The sequence below is a fragment of the Alexandromys fortis genome, unplaced genomic scaffold, assembly GCF_014885135.2.
Source record: "Alexandromys fortis isolate MF-2015 unplaced genomic scaffold, M_Fortis_MF-2015_v1.1 scaffold_50, whole genome shotgun sequence".
Lineage (NCBI taxonomy): Eukaryota > Metazoa > Chordata > Mammalia > Rodentia > Cricetidae > Alexandromys > Alexandromys fortis.
This window is the reverse complement of record NW_026067932.1, coordinates 245,175-270,693: the sequence shown is the minus strand read 5'-3', so window position 1 is coordinate 270,693 and position 25,519 is coordinate 245,175. Positions and strand designations below refer to the sequence as shown.

Genomic DNA, 25,519 nt, shown 5'->3' with positions numbered 1-25,519 from the left:
GGATAGGGGAGCAGGGAAGCACACATCTTAATTAAGGGAGCCATCTTAGGGTTGGCAAGAGATTTGGTGCTCCCAGGTGCCCAGGGCGATGTCCCCAGTTAGTTCCTGGGGCAGCTGAGGACAGAGAACCTGAAATGACCCTATCCTATAGCCATACTGATGAATATCTTGCATATCATCACTACCTGATTTTTAAAAAGACTGATAACCCAAGTTCCATTCCTGGGGCCCTCATGGCAGAAGGCAAGAACTGACTCCTGAAAATTATCTTCAGACCTCTACATGTCCTAATACTCTCTCTTTCTCTCCCTCTTTCTCCCTCTCCCTTCTCTCTCTCTCTCACACTCACTCACATATGAAATGAACAAATAAATGCAGCAAAAAGTATTTCATTCTTTATAAAATGTGTGTGTGCGCGTGCGTGCATGTGTTTGCGTGCGTGCATGGGTGTGGAAGTCAGAGAACAACTTTTAGGAGTTGGTTTTCTCCTTCCATTATTTGAGTCTCCAGAATGGAACTCAGATTCTCAGGCTTGGTAGCAGGCTTATTTGCTGAGCCATCTTGCCAGCCCGACTTTCAGTTTTTATTTCTGTTTCTTGAGATTTGAAGGTGAATGTAGGTATTCACAAAAAACAGATGAGCTTTGAGGGCAGTCTATTCCTGAGGACACAGTACCTCCCACACAACGTACTGTTGCTGGGTGCTGTCTTGAGTGCTCACTGTGAGGACAGACTAGCCCCAGGTGTGCTACCAAAGGAAGCGTCTGCGAACAAATGGGCAGCCTGCGAGAGCCACAAGGCTGTGTTTGGCTGTTTATAACCCAAACCCACAGTGTGGGATCCTGATCCCAACTATAGGAAAGTTAATATTTTTAGTTTAAATTGTGTGTGTGTGTTCATATGTTTTTGTGTGTTCAGTGGCTGGGGTATGTGCCCATGCCACAGTGCATGTGAGGAGATGACATCACAACTTTCAGGACTCAGTTCCCTTCTTTTGTGTGTTCCAGGGATCAAACTCAAGTTATCAGGCTTAGGAAAAAAGCGCCTTTACCAATGGAACCATTCTGTAGACTCCACTTGTTATATGTTTAAGAATTTACAGTCTTACTTTGGAGCATTCCGCCCTAAATGGGATGTCTTTATCATATCCTTACCCTCAGGGTTCAAGGATTTATGCAGACGAGGAAGCAGAGGTGGTGGATGACTCCAAGGAATCAGCATTTTCCAAACACAACAGGGTTGACACACGTTTAAGCTTACTGAGACTGTGACAGGTTGCACAGATAAAATCTCAGCATGGAGAATGGGAAGTGAACACAAAGTCCCAACCTAACCAAGAAGCTGTTTGCAACTGATAGCTGAGAGGAGAGGGAAAATTGGTTTTCTTCAGTGGAGTGATCTTGGTTATATCAGCTCCACTCCAGGGCAGTCGCTTACCTTTTAATTCTCTTAAGAGTGCCTTTTGCAGGGCAAAAGTGCTTAATTTTAGCTGGAAACAGCACATGACAGTAATCCTAGCACTTGGGATCCTGAAGCAAGAAGATGATGAGTTTGAGGTCAGTCTGAGCTATGGGCAGTAAGAACTTGTCCCTTTAAAATAAATGTTTCTAATTTTCAAATTTCCAGATAACTGTTTTATTTATCTCACCTTTTAGAGTTAACATAAATTTATAGTACAAAATAATGAGTTTTATTATGACAATTTCACACATATATTTTATGTACTTGACTTACCCACCCCCAATTGCCCTCTCTTGTAACCCCCTTTCCATTCCCACTGCTGGTGGGAAGTCTTCTGCTTATCTTCTTGTTACAGGCCATAAAAATTTGAGAATATGTATGCATTTATTAGTTAGTTTTCACATCTCTGTGACAAAATGCCTCAAAATAAAAACATCTTGAAGAAAGGTGTATGGGTTCACAGTTTGAAGGCATATTCTATCACGGTGTGGAAGGCACAGCAATGCCAGTGTAAGGCAGCTGGTCGGTCACACTGCATCCACAGCCAGGAAGCAGAGAGAGATGAACGCTGGTGCTCAGACCACTTTCTCCAGCCCTTGGAATGGTGCTGCCCACATTTGGGGCCGGTCTTTCCTCTCTAGAAAGACCCTCACAGACACACCCAGAGGTATGCCTCCTAGGAGAGTCTAAATCCCACTCAGTTGACAGTCAAGATTAACTATCACACCATGTTAGAGAAAAATGCCCTATTTGTCTTTTTGCGTCTTGTTTATTTTGTTTAATATGATGATCTCCATTTCTATCTATTTTCCTCCATATTGTTTAATTTTGTTTTTTATGGTTTTATGAAACTTCATTTGTTTATGTACCACATTTTTATGACTGCCAAATTTACATTCCCACTAGCAGTGTATTAGGGTTCCTTTTCCATGACATCCTATGAAGTATTTGTTGCTTGGTTTTTTTTTTTGATTACCATTCTGAACAGAGAAAGATGGAATCTAAATGTAGTTTTAATTGTGTTTAAGGGATAGTTAAGGATATTGAACTTTTTATGTGTTAATATTTATTGGCCACTTGTTCTTCTTTTAAGAAGTTCTTTTTGGTGTTTTTAAATATGTTATAGATATTAATTTTTGTCAGGTGAACAGTCACAGATTTTTCCCAAGTTTTTAATTAATTTAATTGTGGGGAGGTTACTAAGGGATTGGAATTCAAGGTTTCATGCATTATCAGCAAGTGCTTCTTTAAGGACTGACATCCCTAGCTTTCCAAAGTTTTTTTTTTTTTAAATATTTATTTATTTACTATGTATACAATAGTCTGTCTACATGTATGCCTTCAGGCCAGAAGAGGGCACCAGACCTCATTACAGATGGTTGTGAGCCACCATGTGGTTGCTGGGAATTGAACTCAGGACCTTTGGAAGAGCAGGCAATGCTCTTAACCACTGAGCCATCTCTCCAGCCCCTTTCCAAAGTTTTAAATTTTAATGAAGTAAAACGTATCCATTTTTTCTTTTGTGTACCATGCTTTGAGTGTTTTATTGAAAGAGTCATCACTAACCTGAGATATTCTAGACTCTCCCCCCCTCCATGTTATTTTCTTCTAGAAATTGTAAAATTTTGCGTTTTACTCTCTCTGCTGAGTTTCTATGCTTCTCTGCCTACTCTCGGTCTTTGGTGGTGATCTGTCTGCTCTCCGGGGCACTTCCTAAGCCTCACTGCAATAGTTCAGGCAATTGTGGTATCAGCTTCACCTGTTTTCCTTCAGCACTGAGCACCTGTTCCTGGGCTTCTGCCTCTGCAAATGCACTGTAGACCAGGATGTCTGACTTCACAAAGTAACTTGCTGCGATGAAGCAGGAAGAACCAACATTTTGGCAAAATTCAGACTTCTAATCCACAAACATGTAACACCCTAATTTATTGTCATCTGATTTAGTCCATCAAAGTTTATGGCTTTTGTAATGCGTATCTTGACATTTCTGGCGAGGTTGATTTATGCCTCAGTTTTGTGCTAAGGTATATAGCAGTGTTTTAAATTTCAGATTTTGTCATGTTCTTTTGCTGGTATGTAGAGTAGTGGACTTTGTGTGTGAGTGTCGCATTCTGTCACCTTGCTGCAGTCACGCATTGTGTGTGAGTGTCGCATTTTGTCACCTTGCTGCAGACACGCATTGTGTGTGAGTGTTGCATTCTGTCACCTTGCTGCATTCTGTCACCTTGCTGCAGTCACACATTGTGTGTGAGTGTGCTGCATTCTGTCACCTTGCTGCAGTCACGCATTCGTTTCAGAATCTTTTGTTGATTTTTTTGGACTTTCCACATAGACAGTCATATCACCTGTGACAGACTCTTGATATCAGCAAACAAGGCCTTAAGGGACTTGGCTGTGGCCTATGTGCTGGTCAGGGAATTTTTGCACACACCAAATGTTGCTGTGCTCTGCTTGAGCTCTGAGGGCTCTCTTGTTTTCTTCTTGAAAGACTCAGAGCCTCCTTACCCAGCCTTGCTTGGTCCCCTGACACTGTCCCCATTGACATGGGCCATCTTTGCATCTTATGCTTTTGTATTAAGGTCCCTCTCTTTAATGTATTTTCTTCTGAAGCTTTCCCTTAGCCTTTTGGTCAGGGCCAGGACTAGGAAGCAACTAGTGGTCACTGAGGTGTTATAATCTGGCCATTCTGGGGACAAAGAGGTGCAGATGTAAGTGCTTTTCTGTGTGGAGTTTGAGACACTGCATGACTTCTTTCATAGTTGATTTCTGACTTTGGAAGCCTTCCTCAGGACCTCCTCTCAGTGTCAAACCCCTTTGCCCAGTGTGCTAGTGTCCAGTGTTTCCCCCCTCCAGCCCATTATGGGTGACCATGCATCTACTGCAATTCCCTGATGTTTTCAGAGTAAGTCTTGGGCTGGACCATGTGCTGGGGGCATGAAACCTCATTGGAACACAGAACAGGGGTATGTCAGTGTGGTATTTGTGGAGAACCCCCTACTTCTCTTAGGCCTATGTAAAAACATTGGAAATAAATACAACAAATAAGCCCTCTGCCCTTTTGTTTTCTTTGGGTTCAAAAATAAAGTAAAGCATCTACTCTCTGAAGATCCAGTTCTCATCTTCACAACATCCAGAAAAGATGAGATTGTCATCTTACACCAGGAAACGAAGTCCAAAGATAAAACTGCCTATTAGATAGTGGACAGGCAAGTCCTGGGAACAGAGAGCCCTCAGATGTGCAGGGACCGTGCCCTTCTGGCTCCACAGATAGGGGCTGTTTGTACCTTGCAGGGTCACCTTGCCCCAGGAGGTGTTGGTGGGGGCCCTCAGGAGATCCCTCTGGGCTCTGAACCATCTGTCTCAGGGGAACAACTAGGTGAAGGGTGGGCTGTTGGCATGAATTCTCCATTAACACATCAACATTTTCACATACCATTGCCCAGTGTGTCCAAACCCTGCCCACACTAAAGGCCTGTGCCTCTGGGCTACTTTATGACTTTTTTTTTTAATTTTCGGAGTTCCAACTCATATATAGCCTGTGCTATATGAACAGCAAATCTCAGTAGTCCTGGTGAGTTCTTGTTTTGAGTCCAGGAAATGAATGGGGACAAAGTCCTGGCTTTGGAGACATGTTGTGCTCCCAGGTGGTAGTGACCATGACCATGTGAATGGGCACAGGCCCAGTGAACAACAGCCTTAGGATATTGTCACACAGTTTATCTGCACAAAAGACGTCCGCGGAGAAAATGCTTTGCTGGTATGAAGGTCAGCAAGACTCATAGCGTCTCCCCCACAGGGATTGTGCTTGTACACTCTTTGTAGCTCTTAGAACATCCACCTGTGTCTCCTGTCTGTCAAGGATCTTTTGCTTTAGTGAATTTTACATCAATTTGATCTTGGGTCACTCTTCTGTCAGGCCCATATTCCTCTCACAGTGGCTTCCTATGACGTGATAGACTCTGAGAAGAACGTGGGCATGGCTTGCCTGGCCTCTGGCACTTTTCATGATTTAGGGAAGTCCTGGGTGGTGCCAGGTCACCCGTGTTGGCTTAGCTGTGAACTCTGCCCCTCCAAACCTCATGTATGTTAGTTGTAGCCATCATAGCTGGGCTCAGTTAGCACGTCTCTATACCACGGTACACAGTTACTCGGTTGTACCAACCGAGTCTTGATGTGCCTTGCCTACTGCTTACCCCTAATCTCCAGCCTGGCAGTGGGTTCCTTCCAAACTCGAAGGCCCTGGACTCAGCCTCACGCTATTATTACCTGTGTAAAAGGACCTAAGACAATATTCTCTATCCAAGATCCCTACCAGGTACCCTGTGAGTCAGTTCTGCCCTTAGAGGGATGATGTTCAGGTAACTCAGAGTTTGTGAGGTCTTGGTAGGCACAGATGGGACAGGTTTGGAGGTCTATTTGAAAAAGAAGACAGGGACCTCTCTGAGGTCTCTGCTCTGAGCTTAAGGGACTTGGGGGAAAGTTATTCTGGCTATGTCATGGGTTACTAGGAGCTGGCTTTGCCTTTCAGTCTCAAAACATGCAGCCTGGTCAGCACTAAAGATTGGAGTTCAGGTGCTTGGGGCCCCCAAGGATCTGCTTCAGAAAGCCAGGGCTTGCCCACGGTTCCCGCCCGAGAGCCCAGGCTTCCCTTAGTGCCATCTCAGTCCACCATGATAAATAGCAGGGATCTCCTGGAGGACTATGTGCTCAGGGATTGCCAGATATGATGGGGATGAGGGAAGAGCCACAGAGCAGGTACCTCCTTGATGTGTGCATGGTGTATTGGAACACCACTAAGAAGTCAAAGCCCCACTTCTCTATCATAGGTACCTCAGTGGGCCAAAGCCCAGTCCATTTTAGATTCCTGTGTCCAGCTCCTTAGGCCCTCCAGGTAGCCATTTGTTCAAATGTTTGAGAAGAAACCAAGACAGCGAAAAGGACTTCCTGAGTGCAGCCTCTGCCCTCAGATGACACCTGTGTTCCTGTCAGTATCCCAACTATCCCCAAGTTCTCCTGAAATGCCCGTTGTTTTCAGGAAGTATAAAAATATTTCTGCAACATCATTGAGATGTATGTGTACCTTGGGTGGAGGGTGCCTGTGCCCTAGTTCCAGCCGCGCAAGATGTGCTGGCAATGACCTTTCCTACAAGTAGCGTGAGGGACTTTGTCCTGTTCATCTGCAGCTTCCACACAGCGCTGTGTGGTTGTTGATAAACCAAAGGGAAAACAGAATCACAGTGTTTGTGATCGGTTAGAACACTATTCATGGCATCGGCTTTGAAAGTGTGGTATTTTAATAGTGTAGTGAGGGGAAAGTGAAGTGTGGAGGGGTCCTGAGGACATCTGACACATTGCACAGTCAGGCTCCAGCCCCGGTCAAAACTACCAGCCCCTGGGACAGATGATCTCTGAGACAAGAGAGGCCACAGACATACCACAGACCCATGTTCCTTTCCTATCCTTTGATGGGATAAAAACAAAATGAAACAATTACATGTATTTACAGTGTTCTCAGTTTTTGTTTTTAACTAATTGAATTTAATCCTATAGAGTGTAATTTTTTTTAAAAAAAATTACTCTGTTTGAAGTTTGTAGAATTTCTCAACTCTGTAAGAATGTCTCTCACCAAGTTGGGACAATTTTCTGCTACTTTTTTTTTTTTTTCAAAATTCTCTCATTGCTTACTTTTCCCTTCATTCTAGAGCCCCAACTACACACACACACACACACACACACACACACACACACACACACACACACACATTAGTCCTTTTGAAACTGCACTGTTGATCATGGCATCTTCATAATTAACAAAAAACATATGTGTGCGTTTTCTCTTTTTACCTCTGATTTCTCTGCCTTCAGATTGCTCACTCTTGCACCATTTCTATTGAAGTCAGCCTACATTTTTATTTTGGATATTGCATTCTCAACTCCAGAATTTCCATGAATGTTTTTTATAACATATCTTAGGGGTCAAGAAACCATGTTCAATGAACCAGACACCTATTTTTTTTAAAATAAACTTTTATTAGAACAATTCTTCATAGCCTTGCCCTTTTGTTTACATACAATGCAGCAGTGTTCTGCAGAGCTAATCGATTGACTGTCCCATAAATCTTGTGGCATTACTACTTCTCTTTAATAAAAATTGCTAACCTAGGTCCTACTTTAATTCCCAGATTGGCCATTTTTTAGAAAAATAATTATGTTTCCTCTGATTTTTTTAAACTATTTTTAAAGCTATTGTAGAGTCCTTATTTGATAGTTCCAGTGTCTGCATCACTGTGAGGGTCTCATCAGCTGTTTATGGCTGGTCCTATTTTCCTACTTCTTTATATGTCTAGTGATTTATAACTGTGTCCAAGACATTGTGACTTATACCCCGCAGAGACTGGGTGCTACTGTGTCCCTCTGGGTTTTGAGGTGTTGGTCTTACCAGGCAACTGACCTTTGTGTGGACTGAAATTCCAAGTACTGTCTGTTCTTATTGTGACTGGTATTCACAGGAAATTACAGGAATTGACTGGGGTTTCTGTCTCCGGTTCGTTCCTTCCTGAGATTTGCTACTCTCTTTTTATTAGCTGCTTGAATCTTTGTCTTCTGGCTTTCCAGCCAGTGGCCAAAGGTTTCTGGTAGGCTTGTCCGGTTGCTCAGCTGTGGCTAGGATGTGTGCTTAGGAGGATTCAGGATGGTGTGGAAGCCTCCAGGCTGGTTCTTTCCTAGGTTTGAATGTCTCTCCAGTTTTGAGCTGTTGTTTGTATATTTATTTCAAATTTTGAAACTGTTACTTGTGGGTGAATTGGAACAATGGAAGCTGCTCCAACACCCAGTCATTAGATATGATTATTAAAGTCCTTCTCTCTGGTTTGAAGTTACAGTCAATTGTGAGATCATAAGTAAACCTGGAAACTCACCGTCTTTTGTAAGTGTAGATTGCAGGAGCAGCATGACCTCAGAGCTCTGGGGAGACACTGTGGAGAGGAGGGCAAGGCTGATACCTGGCTGCCTTCTGACTACGCCACAGGCCCATGCTGTTCCCACTGCGTACACTTAATAAGCAGTTACCTGTTGCTGTTAAGGCGCACATCTGTGGTCAGAACCATTAGAAACATCTGCCACATGGTAGATGCCTGCCATGTTGGTAGGCAGCACCTCGGAAAACGGGGTGAGCACAGGATGAGGCAATAGCCGTGCTCTGGCACTCTTACCAGTGCTTGCACCTGACTCTGAACTCCAGGCTCCGATGAAATGCTTCACCTCACATTCTGTTCAAGTCAACACTCTACTCCAGTCTTGTGTAGTGACCCTCAGAAGCCACTGAAGGCAAGCAGTCCCTGAGTTTTCAGCTTGGAACAGGGTTTTGAGTTAGTTCAGGTCAAAGGGAAGGAGGTCTCTAAGAATCTGCACTCCAGTCTATCTGAGAAACTTCCCACAAAAATATTAGTTTTAGTAGATGTAAAATAGACCTCTATGGTGATGAGGACATAAGCCAAAATATTATCTTACATAGTTGGTAGTCAACGAGGAGAACCCATGAACACGTGAAAGGGCCCTGGAACCATCTCCCAGTACAGGAGTATGGGGCTGCAGGAGAACCTTCTGTTGCTCAACATGGCTTAGCGTAGAAGGAGACACTGCTTTCCCGGAAAACCATCAACAATTTACCAACTTAGAAATTAGCAGTGTTTTCCTAGGTTTTATAAATTAACAGTGTTGAAAATACCTTGCCATTTCTAAGAAGCAGGGCTAGAACTGAGAAAGTCGTTCTCCGAATTGCTCAGTCCTGAAGAAGGCCTGGCTCACAGAGGGGCTCCCTACCTGTAACAGGAGAAACCAGGTCCACCCTGACCAGTGTGAACTTCTTTCTAGGTACTTGCCTAGTGGGATGCAAGCAGGAGGAGGAATTGGCTAGACTCCAGGTGGACTATAAATATCTTTACCTTCTGCCCTGGAGCTATACCTGACATACTTACCGAAATTCTTGTGGTGCCCAGTGGGCACAGCTGAAAACAGAAGTAATATTGAGGTCAGAAAAACGGGATTTTCTGTGTGTAAGCGAGGCAGCTGGTCTGGACTTCCTGGCTTTACAGACTCTGGGCTTTTTCTGGTGGTTCACTTAAGGATCTTGTTTCTAGTGTGTGAGTGTGCCTATGGCATTTATATGTTTGTCTCTGCGTGTCCATGTGAGCACAAGAAACTGCACATTCATGTGTAAGCTCATGTCTGACCCTGACCTGCTCTGTGGCACAGGAGGGGGCTCCTTGTGTCAGGCGCTTCTGCTCCTTTCCTCTGGGCAGGTTTTCACTGCTCGGTCCATTTGCTCTGTTAGGCAGAGTTTAATTCTCTAAGGCTTGTACCTGTTAAAGTAAAACCAAGGGATTTACTGTGCTGCTGCATTTGCAAGGACTCAGCTAAATCTGTCTGTCACCTTGAAAGATCCTTGGCAGTGGGGCTGACTCTGGGCCTGACCAAGGCCTTTCCCCAGCTGCATTGCCAAGCAGTGAGAGGGTCAGGGTCCGCTGGTGTCTCCATGAGAAGCGTCTGCTCTTTCTGGTGTCTGGTCCCAAAGTGTCTGTTTACGAATGCTCAGACCTTTCACTTCAGTCACAGAGTTTGTAATTATAACTAAAGCATTTGTTGTCACCATCAGATGGCTGTGCCATTTTGTGCCTAATTAACTGTGACTCTGAGCCTCAGCAATAAGTTACTTATGGGCTTTGGTGTCTGTCTATGACACCTCCTGGTGCAATATCCTCAGCTGACACAGGGATCAAGGCTCACCTCTGTCCTTTCTGGCTTCCTTGTTCCTAGAATATTTTATTAGTTCTCTAAGAGACCCTCTCCCTGTTACCTGCTTTATTGGCTCTTGTTTCCACAAAGCTTGCTTTAATTTTGACTTTGGCAGTTAGAAAACTGACCCCAACCCCAGAAGAACACATTCTGATAGATCCTGGGACAGTAAATGCAGCAGTAAATGTAAGCTTCCCATCACTATAAAAAGTGCCTGCGATGACCTACCAGAATAAATGACTTATTTAGGTTCATGGCCCTGGAGGTTCCAGGCCATGACTGGCCTATTGCTCTTGAACCATGACATCATAGTTCATGTTTTGTAGTCAAGAAAGCCTATAGCCTATAACCTCATGGCTAGGGGCATAAAGAAACAGGAGAGGGGCTAGAGAAATGGCCTAGGGGTTAACAGTACTTACTGCTCTTGTAGTGGACTCAAACTCCATTCCCAGTACCCACATCAGGTGGCTTGCCAACTCCTGTAACTTCAGTTCTATGGTATTTAGTGCCCTCTGGCCTCTACATGGCTCACATAAAAAACACATGCAGTTACACACATACACACAAGTAAAAATAAAACAAATCTTTAAAACGAAAGGGAAAAAACAAAGGAGAGAAGGCTGTCATGAACTCCCTCAAGACAAGATTCCCAATGATCTCGGCATCTCCCTAACTCTACCTTCTACAAACTCCACAACAGCACCATGCTGGGGACCAAACTTTTATCTCATAGTCTTTGGGTATGTTTAGGATGAAAAGCCCAGAACAGCTCTTGTAGCTTATAGGGCACACTTTCCCTAACAGCCTAGTGTACTTGAGAACTTCAGTGTGGAAGAACATACTACGAGCCTAGTCTTCAGCCACTTGGCTCCTGTCCTGTGGAGATGAATGGGCTGGTGGGAGGCCTAGCATTCTTCTGTGGGGAAGAAATTCTCCTTCCATGCTGCGTAGTATTTCCAGTCCCCAAGGGTGGGCTTCCAGGCAACTTAAGGACAAATCATACACGGATGAAGACCATTGTGAAGAGCCACTGAAACCTCCTCCTTAGGCCCCACCAGGTCTGTCTCCTGCCTTTCTTTCTCTAAAGCCACAACACAGGGCAGACGCACCTACTTCTTGGATGGAAGGTATGTATTAGATAATAGACACATCTGTGATATGGGCAGAGAGTACAGGAAGAAAGAAAGGCCTGTGTATAGTGTACATTTCACCACCGCAACCTGCAACCTATATTGCCATCCCTAAAATAACAGACCACAACAGAAATGCTCCCAGCACCTTGGAAGAAGCAGTTCCAGACCACAACTCAAGCGTGGGCCATTCTTGTACGTGGATGTCTCCTGCTACACATCACACCTTTGTGACCAACTAAAGAAGGACTTCACCCTTACAGCACAGGAAGCAGGGACTACTTACTGTAGGATTGTTCTGCAGCAGCTGGCCTACTAATTTCTAGAATGCCCATTATGTCTGTAATTGCCGAGCTACCAGCAAATTGCTACTTAAAGCCAATTGAACCTCTGGCTTAAGTAGCTAATTACAATGCAGATTACTGCTCAGGAGGTAATCATAGGGACACACAGAGCAGCAGACTAGGCTGCTCTAGGCTGTGCCCAGTGGGCTCTATGGACCCCAACCACCAGGAATTCCACTGAGTGAGGATGATCCCTGCCTAGAGCAAATGATCAATTGCCAATTCAGGGCCAGTGAGGCCCAGAGACAGATCTCTGAAATTTTCCCTGTAGTCATGGCAAAACTGGCTACAGGAGAATGAGGAGTAGAGGAGTCATCCAGCCCAGAAGAACACACAGGGTCCTGGAAAAAGTGGCTGAGATCAGTAGGAAAGTTGTTCGAGTCAGGCAGGAACACAATGCACAGAGATTGCTCAGGGACAACTAGTTTCACCACGAACCGGGGAAGTGTCCAGACCCAGGGAAGGGGAAAAAAGCTCCTGGAGTCACGAGTGATACAGGGTCAGTGTGTAGATTCCAGAACCTAGAGTTCTTTGCTAGACATGATGACCTGGACATGATTTTCAGAGCTTTGAGAATGGGTGTGAGCTCACCAACATCAGGCTGAGAAGTAAATAAGAATAGTAGGAAGCAGCAAGAGATGGCTCAGCTCACACAACTGCAAGATGAAAGGCTGGAGACTTTCAGTGAAATTAAGATGATGGGAGGGACGATGCACAGAGGAGGAAACCTGGGATAGTCCAGGTGTGGGTGCCTGCTGCCCCATTTCAAACCATTGCAGGAACGCTGCCAATACCTCCACCTCACCAGGTCATGGGGGACTACGGATGGAGCCAGCCATCTGCTCTGGAGTTCAGGAAGCTCCCTGGAAATAGGAGAAACAAAAACCACACGCGGAAAGTGGGGCGTTCGTGTTAACATCTGTCCTCAGGTCTTCCTTCCTTCCCTCCCTCCCTCCCTCCCTCCCTCCCTCCTCCTCCTCCTCCTCCTCCTCCTCTTCTTTCTTTCTTTCTTTCTTTCTTTCTTTCTTTCTTTCTTTCTTTCTTTCTTTCTTTCTTTCTTCCTTTCTTCCTTTCTTCCTTTCTTCCTTTCTTCCTTTCTTTGTACATAGTATTCTGCCTGCATGCACACCTGTATGACAGAAAGGGGCATCAGATCCCATTATAGATGGTTGTGAGCCTCCATGTAGTTGCTGGGAATTGAACTCAGGACCTCTGGAAGAGTCTGCTCCTAACCTCTAAGCCATGTCTTCAGCCCCCTCAAATTATTTTTAAGAATGAAATGTGTCTTTTACAAAACTTGTGGTATTAAAAATAAAATAAGCAGAGCAGACTGGCCTGAGCCCTTTCTGACAGGAAGCACTGTCTGCTTAAGGTTCTAGGGACAGACTACCCAGAATACCTTAAGGCAAGCCCTGATAGAACCAGGACACAGCAGGCCTGCATTGCTGTCCACTTAAGGTTCCAGGGACAGACTGACTACCCAGAATACATTAAGGCAAGGCCTGATAGAACCAGGACACAGCAGGCCTACACTGGCATGCTTGGACAGAGGGCTGTGAGCAGTCGAGGGGGGCGGGGGATCAGGATTTTACAGCACGGTTTATGTAAAGGACTAGCATCCCAATCAATAAACTATCAAATGCTGTAAATAGCAGCTCACAGACAGGATCATGGATAGCCGCCAGCACCCACAAATTGTAAAAGAAAGCAGGCTTTAGTCCTCAGTGAGATATTGGACTGTGAGGTAGGCAGCGGGCAGCAATGGACTTCCAGGAGACACTTTGGACCTAAGAACGTATTGTCCTCCACTCTTCTGGCTTCTTTCATGGGTGGAAATATATATCTTCAAACTTGGTCCTTCTATCACAGAGATGACAAAGGACAAAAGTAGTCTTCATCCCATCTACACCACACATAGACAGATATTCAGAGAAGTGAAGAGGTTTTCATTTTCCTGGGATTTTCAGGGCTTAATTCTGAAGCCAGCCTGCCTTCCATGCACCTATACTCTAGTTCTTGAGATCTTACAGTCACCAGCAACCAAAAAGAAGGGATTAGCTGCTGGTGTCTAAAGGGCAGACTTGCCTTGTTGTTCTAGAGATAAGAATGGTCTGGTACCATCCCTAGTCTCAGCTGTCAAAGGGAACTTCACAGAGGTGAGATAATTGTGGTCTATACTATGGAGAGAGGGTGTAGGAAAAGACCAAAGTCCTGAGCAGAAGGCAACCTCCCAGTTTGGGTGTGGTCAAATCTCAGAGGTTTTCTGTTCGTTTTTCATGACCCTTCATCAAAAAGACTCAGACTTTAGTGACTCAAAGGGCACAAGGCACCGACTTTCTAACTGAGACTCTTAGTAGGGCATGGGATAAACGTGACCCCCTAACTGGGGCCAGCCCAGGGTGTGAAGAAAGGCAGGACATGCACATGAACTCTGTGGCTTCTACACAGCTTCCTGTAAGCCCGGTACGTGGGTCCTGTGGGATTGGAGGGTTTCTGCCCTGAGAAGAAGCTGAACCACAATTACAACACATGGGAAACTATGGTCATGGAGCAGCTTCTGCCAGTCTTCGAGGAAATAGGGGCTCCAGACATTTCTGAACAGAGCCATTGAACCCAGAGCTCAACTCTTAGAGTTAATAGGCAGAATAGGAAGTGTGAACCTTCTCTTGACTCAGAGAGGTGGAAAGCCAAGGCACAGGTTTATAGAATTCCTCTGGCATCACAGTTTCATCCCAAGGTTCACAAGAACTCCTCAGCACAACTCCTTGGGGTCTAAGAATGCAGAGCCCTAGGGTGGGAGTTACAAGTTGGATATCAAAATTTGCTAGGATTCCTGGGCTGCCCTTGCCCATGGCCATAGGGTCCAGAGTGAGGATGCAAGCTTTCTGTGTGCAGCTGGTGATGTCACACATATTTGTCCCCAACTCCTGTGGGCAGCACATATCTAGGATCCTCTCATCCACATCATGACCTCTCCCTGGATTAGAGACAGCACCCTATGAGAGAATGTAAGCCTGTAAACTCCAGAAATATCAGATCCTCCAGATATATTTCTGCTAGTGTTCTTGGTACCTCAAAAGACTGGATAACCCTGGACAGGGCCCAAGGAATCAAGAAATTTCCCTGGCAACACCCTTCAGCAGCTTCCCTCCTTCTAAACTGGTACCTTTTCTTATATACTTGTCCCAGGCATGTATATAATCATATACTCATGTTTGTGGTCTTGCCAAGCCCTTAGTATTACGAGATAGGCCCCACAGCTAACTCCACCTGATAATAGTGGAAACTCTCAGAGAAGAGAAACTTGATTCAAATTGGTAAGATGTGTGCCCGGGATGAGGAAAGATGTGTGGTACAGACAAGCAGTTCTTCCAACCCCGAAACACAAGCCATCTGTCTATGTCAGCTAAAACCTGACCCTCCCTGGACTGCTGACTACAGGTGGTAACCAGTGATGTGACTGAGTCTCTGTTAGGTCGGTGATTTCTGGTGATAGGTGAGAAGGTTGGTAGTAGTGCCAACCTGATCTGACATTTGCTTTTCTCCAGGCTTGTATGTAGTTCAGGACTGTCATGGTTAAGGACAGTAGCAACCTCCACCCACAGGGTGGAGGAGCCCACCTGATCCCTACAATCCCTGCAATTACCTGTGGAGAAACCAGCCAGGGAGCCCTGTCAAGGCTATCCAGTTCAGAAGGGTGGATCCATCCTGCAGGCCCCACCATCATCGGCCTCACCAGGAAGTACTTTTTCTGAGTTCAGACCCTGTTTGGTTACCACACCACCTTGGCCCAAGAGGAATTTTGGATGTTTGGGAGTGGGAGTGTTGGGCTAGGGGGCATACACATTTTTTATTAGATCTTTAATAAATACCAATTCAAGTTCCCACTCCCTTTCCTCCTCCCATTTCCTCCCAATCCCTCCACATACCCTACCACTCCACCCCTCCCTAATCCTCAGAGAGGGTAAGTCACTTTGCTTTGTGGAAGGTCCAAGGCCCTCCCTACTATATCTATGCTGAGAAAAGTATCCATCCAAAGAGAATAGGTTCCCAAAAAGCCAGTACATGTAGTAGGGATAAATCCTGGTGCCATTGCCTGTGGCCCCTCAGTCTTCCCCATCCATGCAGCTGTCAACCACATTCCGAGGGACTAGTTTGGTCCTATGCTTGTTCCTTCCCAGTACAGCTGGAGTTTGTGAACTCCCATTAGCTCAGGTAGACTGTTTCAGTGGGTGAACACATCATGGTCTTGATCTCTTTCCTCAAATTCTCATTCCTCCCACTCTTCAACTGAACGTTGGGAGCTCAGTCCAGTGCTCCAGTGTGGGTCTCTGCCTCTGTTTCTATCAGTTGCTGGATGAGGTTTTGTGGTGATATTTAAATGTATTGGCTTTGTGGGAGCCTAGGCTGTTTGGATGCTCACCTTACGAGACCTGGATAGAGGAGGGTTTTCCTTGGACTTCCCACGGGACGGGAGGGAGGGAGGGGGACATGATTGGGGGGGGGGGAGGGAAAGGGGAGGCGGAGGTGGGGAAGAGACAGAAATATTTAATAAATAAATTTAAAAAAAAAGAAAAAAAAGAAAAAAAAAGAAAATCTAAAAGCAAAAAAAAAAATAAAATAAAATACTCATCAGTCTGACTACAGGGCAAATGAAGATCAGGCACTATCTCCTCTATTGCTTAGGGTCTTAGCTGGGGTCATCCTTGTGAGTTTCTGGAAATTTCTCTAGAGCCAGGTTTCTGCTAACCCTATAATGGCTCCCTCTATTAAGATATCTCTTTCCTTGCTCTCATATCTATCTGCTGTTCCTCCATCTCAACTATCCCGTTCCCTCAAGATTTCCTCAACCCTCCCCTTCTCCCCTTCTCGTCCCCTTCCATGCTCCCTTCTCCCCCCACCCCTATGCTCCCAATTTTTTCAGGTGATCTTGTCTGTTTCCAATTTCCAGGTGGATCTATATATGTTTTCCTTGGGGTTCACCTTTTACTTAGCTTCTCTAGGATCATGAAATATAGGCTCAATGTCCTTAGTTTATAGCTAGTATCCACTTATGAGTGAGTACATACCATATTCATCTTTTGGGGTCTGGGTTACCTCACTCAGGATAGTGTTTTCTAATTCCATCCATTTGCATGCAAGATTCAAGATGTCACTTTTTTTTTTAACTGCTCAGTAGTACTCTTATGTGTAAATGTGCCGCACTTTCTTTATTCATTCTTCCATTGAAGGGTATCTAGGTTGTTTCCAGGTTCTGGCTATTCCAAATAATGCTGTTATGAACATAGTTGGACAAATGGCTTTGTAGTATGATTGAACATCTTTTGGGTATATGCCCAAGAGTGGTATTGCTGGATTCTGAGGTAGGTTGATTCCCAATTTTCTGAGAAATCGCCATACTGATTTCCAAAGTGGTTTTACAAGTTTGCACTCCCACCAGCAATGGATGAGTGTTCCCCTCACTCCACATCCTCTCCAGCATAGGCCATCATTGGTGTTTTTGATCTTAGTCATTATGACAGATATAAGATGGTATCTCAAAGTTGTTTTGATTTACATTTCCCTAATGGCTAAGGATGTTGAACATTTCCTTAAGTATCTTTTGGCCATTTGAGATTCTTCTGTTGAGAGTTCTCTGATTAGTTCTGTACCCCATTTTTAAATTGAGTTATTTAGAATTTTAATGTCTAATTTCTTGAGTTCTTTATATATTTTGGAGATCAGTTCTTTGTCTGATGTGGGGATTGGTGAAGATCTTTTCCCATTCTGTAGGCTGCCTTTTTGTCTTATTAACTTTGTCCTTTGCTTTACAAAAGCTTCTCAGTTTCAGGAGGTTCCATTTATTTATTGTTGCTCTCAATGTCTGTGCTATTGGGGTTATATTTAGGAAGTGACTACTTCCTAATGCATTGAAGACTACTTCCCACTTTCTCTTCTGTCAGATTCAGTGTGTTCAGATTTATATTGAGGTCTTTAATCCATTTGGACTTGAGTTTTGTGCATGGTGATAGATATGGATCTATTTTCATTCTTCTACACGTTAACATCTAGTTATGCCAGCACCATTTGTTAAAGATGCTTTCTTTTTTCCATTGTATAATTTTAATTTCTTTGTCAAAAATCAGGTGTTTATAAGTGCGTGGATTAATATCCGGGTCTTCTGTTTTATTCCATTGGTCAACCTCTCTGTTTTTATGCCAATACCAAGCTGTTTTAATTACTGTGTAGCTCTGTAATAGAGCTTGATGTCAGGGATTGTGATGCCTCCAGAAGTTCCTTTATTGTACAGGATTGTTTTGACTATCCTGGGTTTTTGTTTTTCCATATGGTGTTGATTATTGTTCTTTCAAGGTCTGTGAAGAATTGTGTTGGATTTTTGATGGGGATTGCATTGACTCTATAGATTGCTTTTGGTAGGATTGCCATTTATACTATGTTGAGCCTACCCATCCAAGAGCATGGGAGATACTTCCATTTTCTGGTGTCCTCTTCAATTTCTTTCTTCAATGCCTTAAAGTTCTTGTCAAATAGGTCTTCACTTCTTTGGCTAGTGTTACCCCATTATATTTTATGTTATTTGTGGCTATTGTGAAAGGCGATGTTTCTCTGATTTCCCTCTCAGCTTCTTTATCATTTGTGTATAGGAGGGCTACTGATTTTTTTTGAGCTGATCTTGTATCCTGCCACATCACTGAAGGTATTTATCAGCTGTAGGAGTTCTCTAGTAGAGTTTTTGGGGTCACTTATGCACACTATTATATCATCTGCACATAATGAAAGTTTGACTTCTTCCTTTCCAATTTGAATCCCCTTGATCTCTTTATGTTGTCTTATTGCTATTCCTAGAACTTCAAGCACTATGTTGAAGAGATATGAAGAGAGTAGTAATTTTGGTATATCGTATCTACCTAAAAATTGTCCATTTCTTTTACATTTTCTAATTTTGTGGAGTACAAGATTTTGTAGTATGACCTAATGATTCTCTGAATTTCCTTAGTGTCTGTTGTTATGTCTCCCTTTTCATTTCTGATTTTGTTGAGTTGGATGTTCTCTCTCTTTTTCTTTTGATTAATTCGGATAGGGGTTTGTCTATTTTGTTGATTTTCTCAAAGAACCAACTCTTTGTTTCATTGATTCTTTGTATTGTTTTGTTTCTATTTTGTTGATTTCAGCCTCAATTTGATTATTTCCTGTCTTCTACTCCTCCTAGGTGAGTCTGCTTCTTTTTGTTCTAGAGCTTTCAGGTGTGCTGTTAAGTCTCTAGTGTGAGCTTTCTCCGTTTTATGTGGGTACTTAGTGCTATGAAGTTTCCTCTTAGCACTGCTTTCATAGTGTCTCATAGGTTTGGATATGTTTGGCCTTCATTTTCATTGAATTCTAGGAAGTCTTTAATTTTTTCTTTATTTCTTCCTTGATCCAGGTGGCTCAGTAGTTCACTGTTCAATTTCCATGAGTTTGTAGACTTTCTGAGAGTAGTCTTGTTGTTAAATTCTAACTTTAATTCCTGGTGATCTGATAAGACACAGGGGGTTACTCCAATTTTTTTTTTGTATCTGTGGAGGTTTGCTTTGCTACCGAGTATGTGATCAATTTTAGAGAAGGTTCCATGAGGTGCTGATAAGAAGGTATATTGTTTTGTGTTTGAATGGAATGTTCTATATATGTCTGTTAAGTCCATTTGATTCATTACCTCCATTAATTCTCTTAGTTCTCTGTTAGGTTTCTGTCTGATTGACCTGTCCATTGGTGAGAGTGGAGTGTTGAAGTCTCCTACTATTATTGTGTGGGGTTTAATGTGCGATTTAAGTTTTAATAATGTTTCTTTTATATATGTGGGTGCTCTTATATTAGGGGCATAGATGTTCAGGATTGAGACTACATCTTGATGGATTGTTCCTGTTATGCGTATAAAGTGTCCTTCTCCATCTCTTCTGACTGATTTTAGCTTGAAATCTATTTTGTTAGATATTAAAATAGTTACACCTTTTTTCTTAGGTCCATTTGATTGGAAAACATTTTCCCAGCCCTTTACTCTGAGGTAGTGTCTGTCTGAGGGTGAGGTGTGTTTCTTGTATACAGCAGAAGGTTGAATCCTGTTTTCATATCCATTCTCTTAGCCTGTGTCTTTTTATAGGTGAATTGAGTCCATTGATATTAATGACCAGTGGTTGTTAATTCTGGTTATTTTTCAGTAGTAGTGTTTGTGTGTTTCCCTTCTTTGGGCTATGCTGGTGGGGGGGCGGGTTATTAGTTGCCTGTGTTTTTGTGGGTGCAGTTAGCTTCCTTGGGTTTGTGTTTTTCTTCTAGTATTTTCTGTAAGGCTGGGTTTGTGGATACATATTGTTTAAATCTGCTTTTATCATGGAATATCTTGTTCTCTCCATCAATGGTGATTGAAAGCTTTGCTGGGTATATTAGTCTTGGCTTGCATCTGTGATCTCTTAGTGTCTGCAACACATCTATCCTGGACCTTCTGGCTTTCATGGTTTCCATTGAGAAGTTGGGTGTAATTCTGATAGGTTTACCTTTATATGTTACTTGACCTTTTTACTATGCAGCTCTTAATATTCTTCCTTCCTTCCTTCCTTCCTTCCTTCCTTCCTTCCTTCCTTTCTTTCTTTCTTTCTTTCTTTCTTTCTTTCTTTCTTTCTTTCTTTCTTTCTTTCTTTCTTTTTTTCGAGACAGGGTTTCTTTGTGGCTTTGGAGCCTGTCCTGGAACTAGCTCTGTAGACCAGGCTGGTCTCGAACTCACAGAGATCCACCTGCCTCTGCCTCCTGAGTGCTGGGATTAAAGGTGTGCAACACCATCGCCCAGCTTAATATTCTTTCTTTATTCTGTATGTTTTGTGTTTGATTATTATATGGCGAGGGGACTTTTTTTTATACAGTCTATTTGGTATTCTGTAAGCTTCTTGTACCTTCATAGGGATATCCTTCTTTAGGTTGGATAAGTTTTTTTTTCTATGATTTTTTTGTTGAATATATTTCTGTGTTTTTGAGCTGGAGTTCTTCTCCTTCTATACCTGTTATTCTTAGGTTTGGTCTTTTCATGGTGTCCAGATTTCCTGGATGTTTTGTGTGAAGAATTTGTTTGATTTAATGTTTTCTTTGACCAATGAGTCTATTTCCTCGATAGTATCTTCATCACCTGAGATTCATTCTTCTATCGCTTGTATTCTGTTAGTTATACTTGTCTCTGCAGTTCCTGTTCATTTACCCAGATTTTTTATTTCCAGAATTCCCTCAGTTTGTGTTTTCTTTATTACTTTGAACTGTTTGCTTCCCCTGTTTGATTGCTTTTTCTTGGGTTTCTTTGAAGGATTTATTAATTTCTTCCAATTTTTTTGTTTGTCTTTTCCTCCATTTCTTTAAGGGAGTTTTTCATTTCCTCTTTAAAGGTCTTCATCATTTTCAAAAAGTTACATTTAAATTTATTTTCTTCTGTTCCTTCTGGGTTAGGATGATCAAGTCTTCCTGTTGTGTGACTACTGGGTTCTGATGTTGCCATGTTGTTTTTTTAGGTTGTTGGAGGAATTGGCACCTACCCGTCTTGTCCCTCAAATGAGGCTGGCAGTGTCTTTGTGTCTTGGTCCGATCCTTGCCGTGGCTGTCTGAGTGTTTGGGAGTTTTTCTTGGTCTGCTCTGTACTGTCAATGTCTGTCTCAGAAAGCCTCTGAGGTCTCCATTAGCCTGCTTCCTTGGTCTTCTCTCCTGGTTCGCATTCTTGGTGCTCTCTCTTGGTCCCCTCAATATTGTAGCAAGCTCTCAGCTCTTAGGCAGGGTGTGGCTAGTAGCTTGGAGGGTCCAGTGGATGGGGCTGGGTTTGGGGGGAGTCTACCTGCAGGAAATTCCCTGCTGGCTGACTAGAAAAGCCAAGGAGTTGGGGGAGCGGCCTGGGGTTTTGTCCCACTGGGGAGGTCCTAGAGAGTGGGGTGCCCTGCCACATGGCTGTTCACTCACCTCTTAAGTCCCCTCAGTATTCCACATTTTTTTTAGATTTCAGAGATCTCATCAGCATGACAGCCTCAGTGAATGAATTTGATGGTATAAAACGTTGTTTAAGCCAAAGGAGGAAGCCCTTCTGTCTTCATTCCAATTGTGTTCAAATCAGGCTTAGCATAGGAATTATGATCACTTTTCTCTTGAGTCCAAATCACACACGAGATCCATGACCAAATGTCTGTGCTTCTTCACAGGGCAGAGCTGGGCACCTGTCAAGCTCTAGCAGGGTTGGTGATGGCTAAGGAGTCCCAGGGGTCTGAGGGGTTGGAGATGGGTGGTCTTTCTTCCAAGGGTTCTGGAGACCCTTGCTATAGGAGCTACTGCTCCTAAATGGCTGTGACCCCAAATGAGTCATGGGGGACATGAGGAGCTTGGGTTTCCTAAAGGTGACCGCAGTGAAACAGGTTTAACCTCTGGAACATCCAGATCAAATTGGGGTGCAGGGCACCTACCTGGGAAGCAAGGGATGTCCATCTGCCCAACTTAGGTCATTCCCTCTCAATTGCTATGTAGCCTCTACCCGCGGAGTCTGTCATGGGGTGGGAGCTTCTGTCATCTGGTGAACATACTTTGTCACCCTCGTGTGAACATGGAGATTCCACAAGGTAGAGACACTGGCTTGGTGTGACTGAGCTCTATCCAGCCCTTGGCTCTGTCCATGTGTGCCAGCCGTGGGTGGGAACAATTCATCTCCACAATTACCACCATCAGCCGTGGGTGGGAACAATTAATCTCCAGAAGGACCTGCTTATCACCATCAGCTGTGGGTGGCTGGGGGCGGGCAGAGCTTTACATTACCCCAGGCACCTAGGAAGAGGTCCATCTAGTGCAGTGGTTCTCAGCCTTCCTAATGCTGTGACCCTTTAATGCAGTTCCTCATGTTGTGGTGGCCTCAACCAAAAATTATTGTTGTTGCTATTTCATAACTATAATTTTGCTACTCTTGTGAACTGCAATGTAAACATCTGTGCTTTCCAGTGGATTGGGCGGCTGTGGCCCACAGACTGAGAACCACTGATAGCAAGTCCTGCAGGAAGGGTCTTCAAAACCCCAGGTAGAAACTAGTTGACTTCCCAGTTTTCAAACTTGCAAGAAACCAGTGACTACCTCAATCTCATGGGTGCCTTGCTAGTAGGGGGTCCGCCCCTCCAGTTCCTCCCATTCCTCTGGGGGACCTTGTGTTTTATCATTGTGGTCCCTTATAGGATCTCATATCCCAGACTCTCTTTCCTTCCCACAGTCTTTCACCTGTCCCACAAGGTCACCAGTATCGTCCCTGAGAGTGCTCTGCTCATCGTTCTGGGCCTGGTGCTGGGCGGCATTGTCTGGGCAGCTGACCACATTGCATCCTTCACACTCACACCCACGGTCTTCTTCTTCTACCTGCTGCCCCCCATCGTATTGGATGCTGGATATTTCATGCCCAATCGACTCTTCTTTGGTAACCTGGGCACCATTCTGCTATATGCTGTTATTGGCACTATATGGAATGCAGCCACCACAGGACTGTCCCTCTATGGTGTTTACCTCAGTGGCATCATGGGTAAGTCTATGTATTGCCCTCTGGGTGAGTCCAAGTCACTCTGTTGAGCCAAGGTAAGGGCCCAAATCACAGTCGTAGGAGGGTTGGGGCTAAGGATGATGGGTAGTATCTCTGGGGACTACTTAGCCTGGTATTTGAAAGAAGGTTTCGTCTATAATATGCTTCTTTGGGACATCTGCAAACTGAGGCTGTTTCGTTATGTTCAGCACAGATTTGTGACCACACGGAGCAGCGGGATGGGTAGGTGTGTATAGGCAGCTGTTCTTACTCCTGTCATAGTTGGCAGTGTGGTGTGAACCAGCTGTTCACCCCTCACAGAAGGAGATGAAAAAGATGGACAGCTCCTAGCCTCATGAGTGAATTACAGAGTTGAGCACCCCAAAGTCTTGAGTGATCTGTGCTGTTTCTGCTCAAATCTGCTAGTGATTACTTCACTTAGCCTTGGTTACCTCCCAGGAACACTCCACCCTCTGTGCCGAATCTTTGTCCAGTTGAGAGACAGCAGGTGATGCCTGAGCAGGTGTAAGTAGGTGTTCACAGGAGGACTCAGAGTCAGGACTTTCCCTTTGGCACATTCAGTGAGTGAATGAGGCCCTTGAAATCCTAGAGACCAAGGAGAAGCAGAGACCAGTAAACCCAGGAACTATCAATTGCTTGGGATCTTATCTTTTTAGGGAGTTCCCTTGAGTTCCTGCATCCACTAGAGACACCAATGGTAAGGACCTGCCTGGCTAATAAAACTATAGGCATCCTCTGGATGGGGTACTACTGGTCACACTGGTGATACCATAAGGTGGTGGGCCCATCTTGCTAACAGGCCATAGCCATGAAGAATTGTTATACCACAGCGTCTTTTAATAACGAGCATCATTGTACATCGCTGCCTACAGACCCATCCCCCATGATAGACAAATGATGTTGGCCTGTGTTCCACCTTTGGGAACTAGCTGGTCAAGGCTGACCAAGAAAAATCATGCTGATCCCATGAGCTCCCTTTCCTCTGTGACTTTGGCTGATGGTATACCCACATTTGCCTAGGCAGTGGTCAGTCTCTGTAGTCTGTAGCTCAAGGCTGGGGCTCACTCATCCTTACTGGGAGAGTTAGCTTAGGCTAGCTGTCTTGCAACTTACCAGTTCCAGACACATGGCAAATATGGGTGCACTGTCCAGGCGGGAGAGCCAGTCCTGATTTAGTGAACTGTACATCTGCTGGGATCCAGCTTGTTTTTGGAATGTACTCTGTTTCTGTCAAGATTCTAGAACAAGAGTCTGGCCCTGCTAGGGTAGCCTTGAAACTAGTGAAGAAGTGAAGCCTTACACATTCTTGGGATGTCTGGCTGCAAGCTCCAGTCTCAGATTCTTTGTCACTGGGTAGCCCTGGGAAGAGTTGTGTCTACCCTTTATTCCTGGTGCCTCTAATCTCCTAGGGACCTGGTGGAGTGGTCCAGGTGGCTAGCCCTTGTTCCATGGTCCACATCTGTTGCAGGTGACCTGAAGATTGGACTCCTGGATTTCCTGCTTTTTGGTAGCCTCATTGCTGCTGTGGACCCTGTGGCTGTGCTAGCTGTGTTTGAGGAAGTCCACGTCAATGAAGTTCTTTTCATCATTGTTTTCGGAGAGTCACTGCTGAATGATGCAGTGACTGTGGTGAGTGATGGTGGGGTCCCTGAGGAAGCTACAGAACATTTCACTTGCTTGAAGTTCGAGGATACCTTGACAAGTGGGCAGTACCAATATGCCTCAGACAGATAAGCTAGGAAGAGGGATATTATTTACACATGGTCTTTGTTTACAGCCATGTTTGCAACACCCTGCAGGGTGTGTCCTTCATCTGTCCCTGCTCACTGGTGCAGCAGCCTTGGGGTATGAATTGGAGGGACAGGCTCTCACCTTCTTCTGATTCCCTAACTCAGCTTCATCCAATTTATCTCTTTCACAATCTTAGGCCCACCCATTCCATGCCTTTGGAGGTAATTCTGCCCTGTTGAAATCCCTCTATTTACATCCCCCAGAGGACTATAACTTTGGACCCACACTTGCTACTACACACTAGTTCCTGAGAAACAGACAAACAACGAAGTCTTACAGGAATTGCATTCATCTGTGGGGCTCACCAGTAACAAAACACCACAGAAGCTGGGGCTTAAACAGTGGGGATTTATTGTTTTAATTCTCAAGACTGGAGGCTGAGAACCAAGCATGGCAGTTGGCTCTGGAGGTTGGGTCTGGAGTATTCCTTTCCCTGGC

At 44.3% G+C, this 25,519-nt stretch overlaps 1 protein-coding gene across 2 annotated transcripts in view; it reads left to right on the top strand.

Moving 5' to 3' along the window:
- Positions 1-25,519, top strand: part of Slc9a3 (solute carrier family 9 member A3) — a 48,466-nt gene that overhangs the window by 8,642 nt on the left and 14,305 nt on the right. For both annotated transcript variants that reach the window (XM_050145707.1, XM_050145708.1), the window contains exons 2-3: positions 22,970-23,272; positions 24,759-24,919. In XM_050145707.1, coding sequence (XP_050001664.1) covers positions 22,970-23,272; positions 24,759-24,919 — 464 coding nt within the window. The remainder of the gene's footprint in view (positions 1-22,969; positions 23,273-24,758; positions 24,920-25,519) is intronic.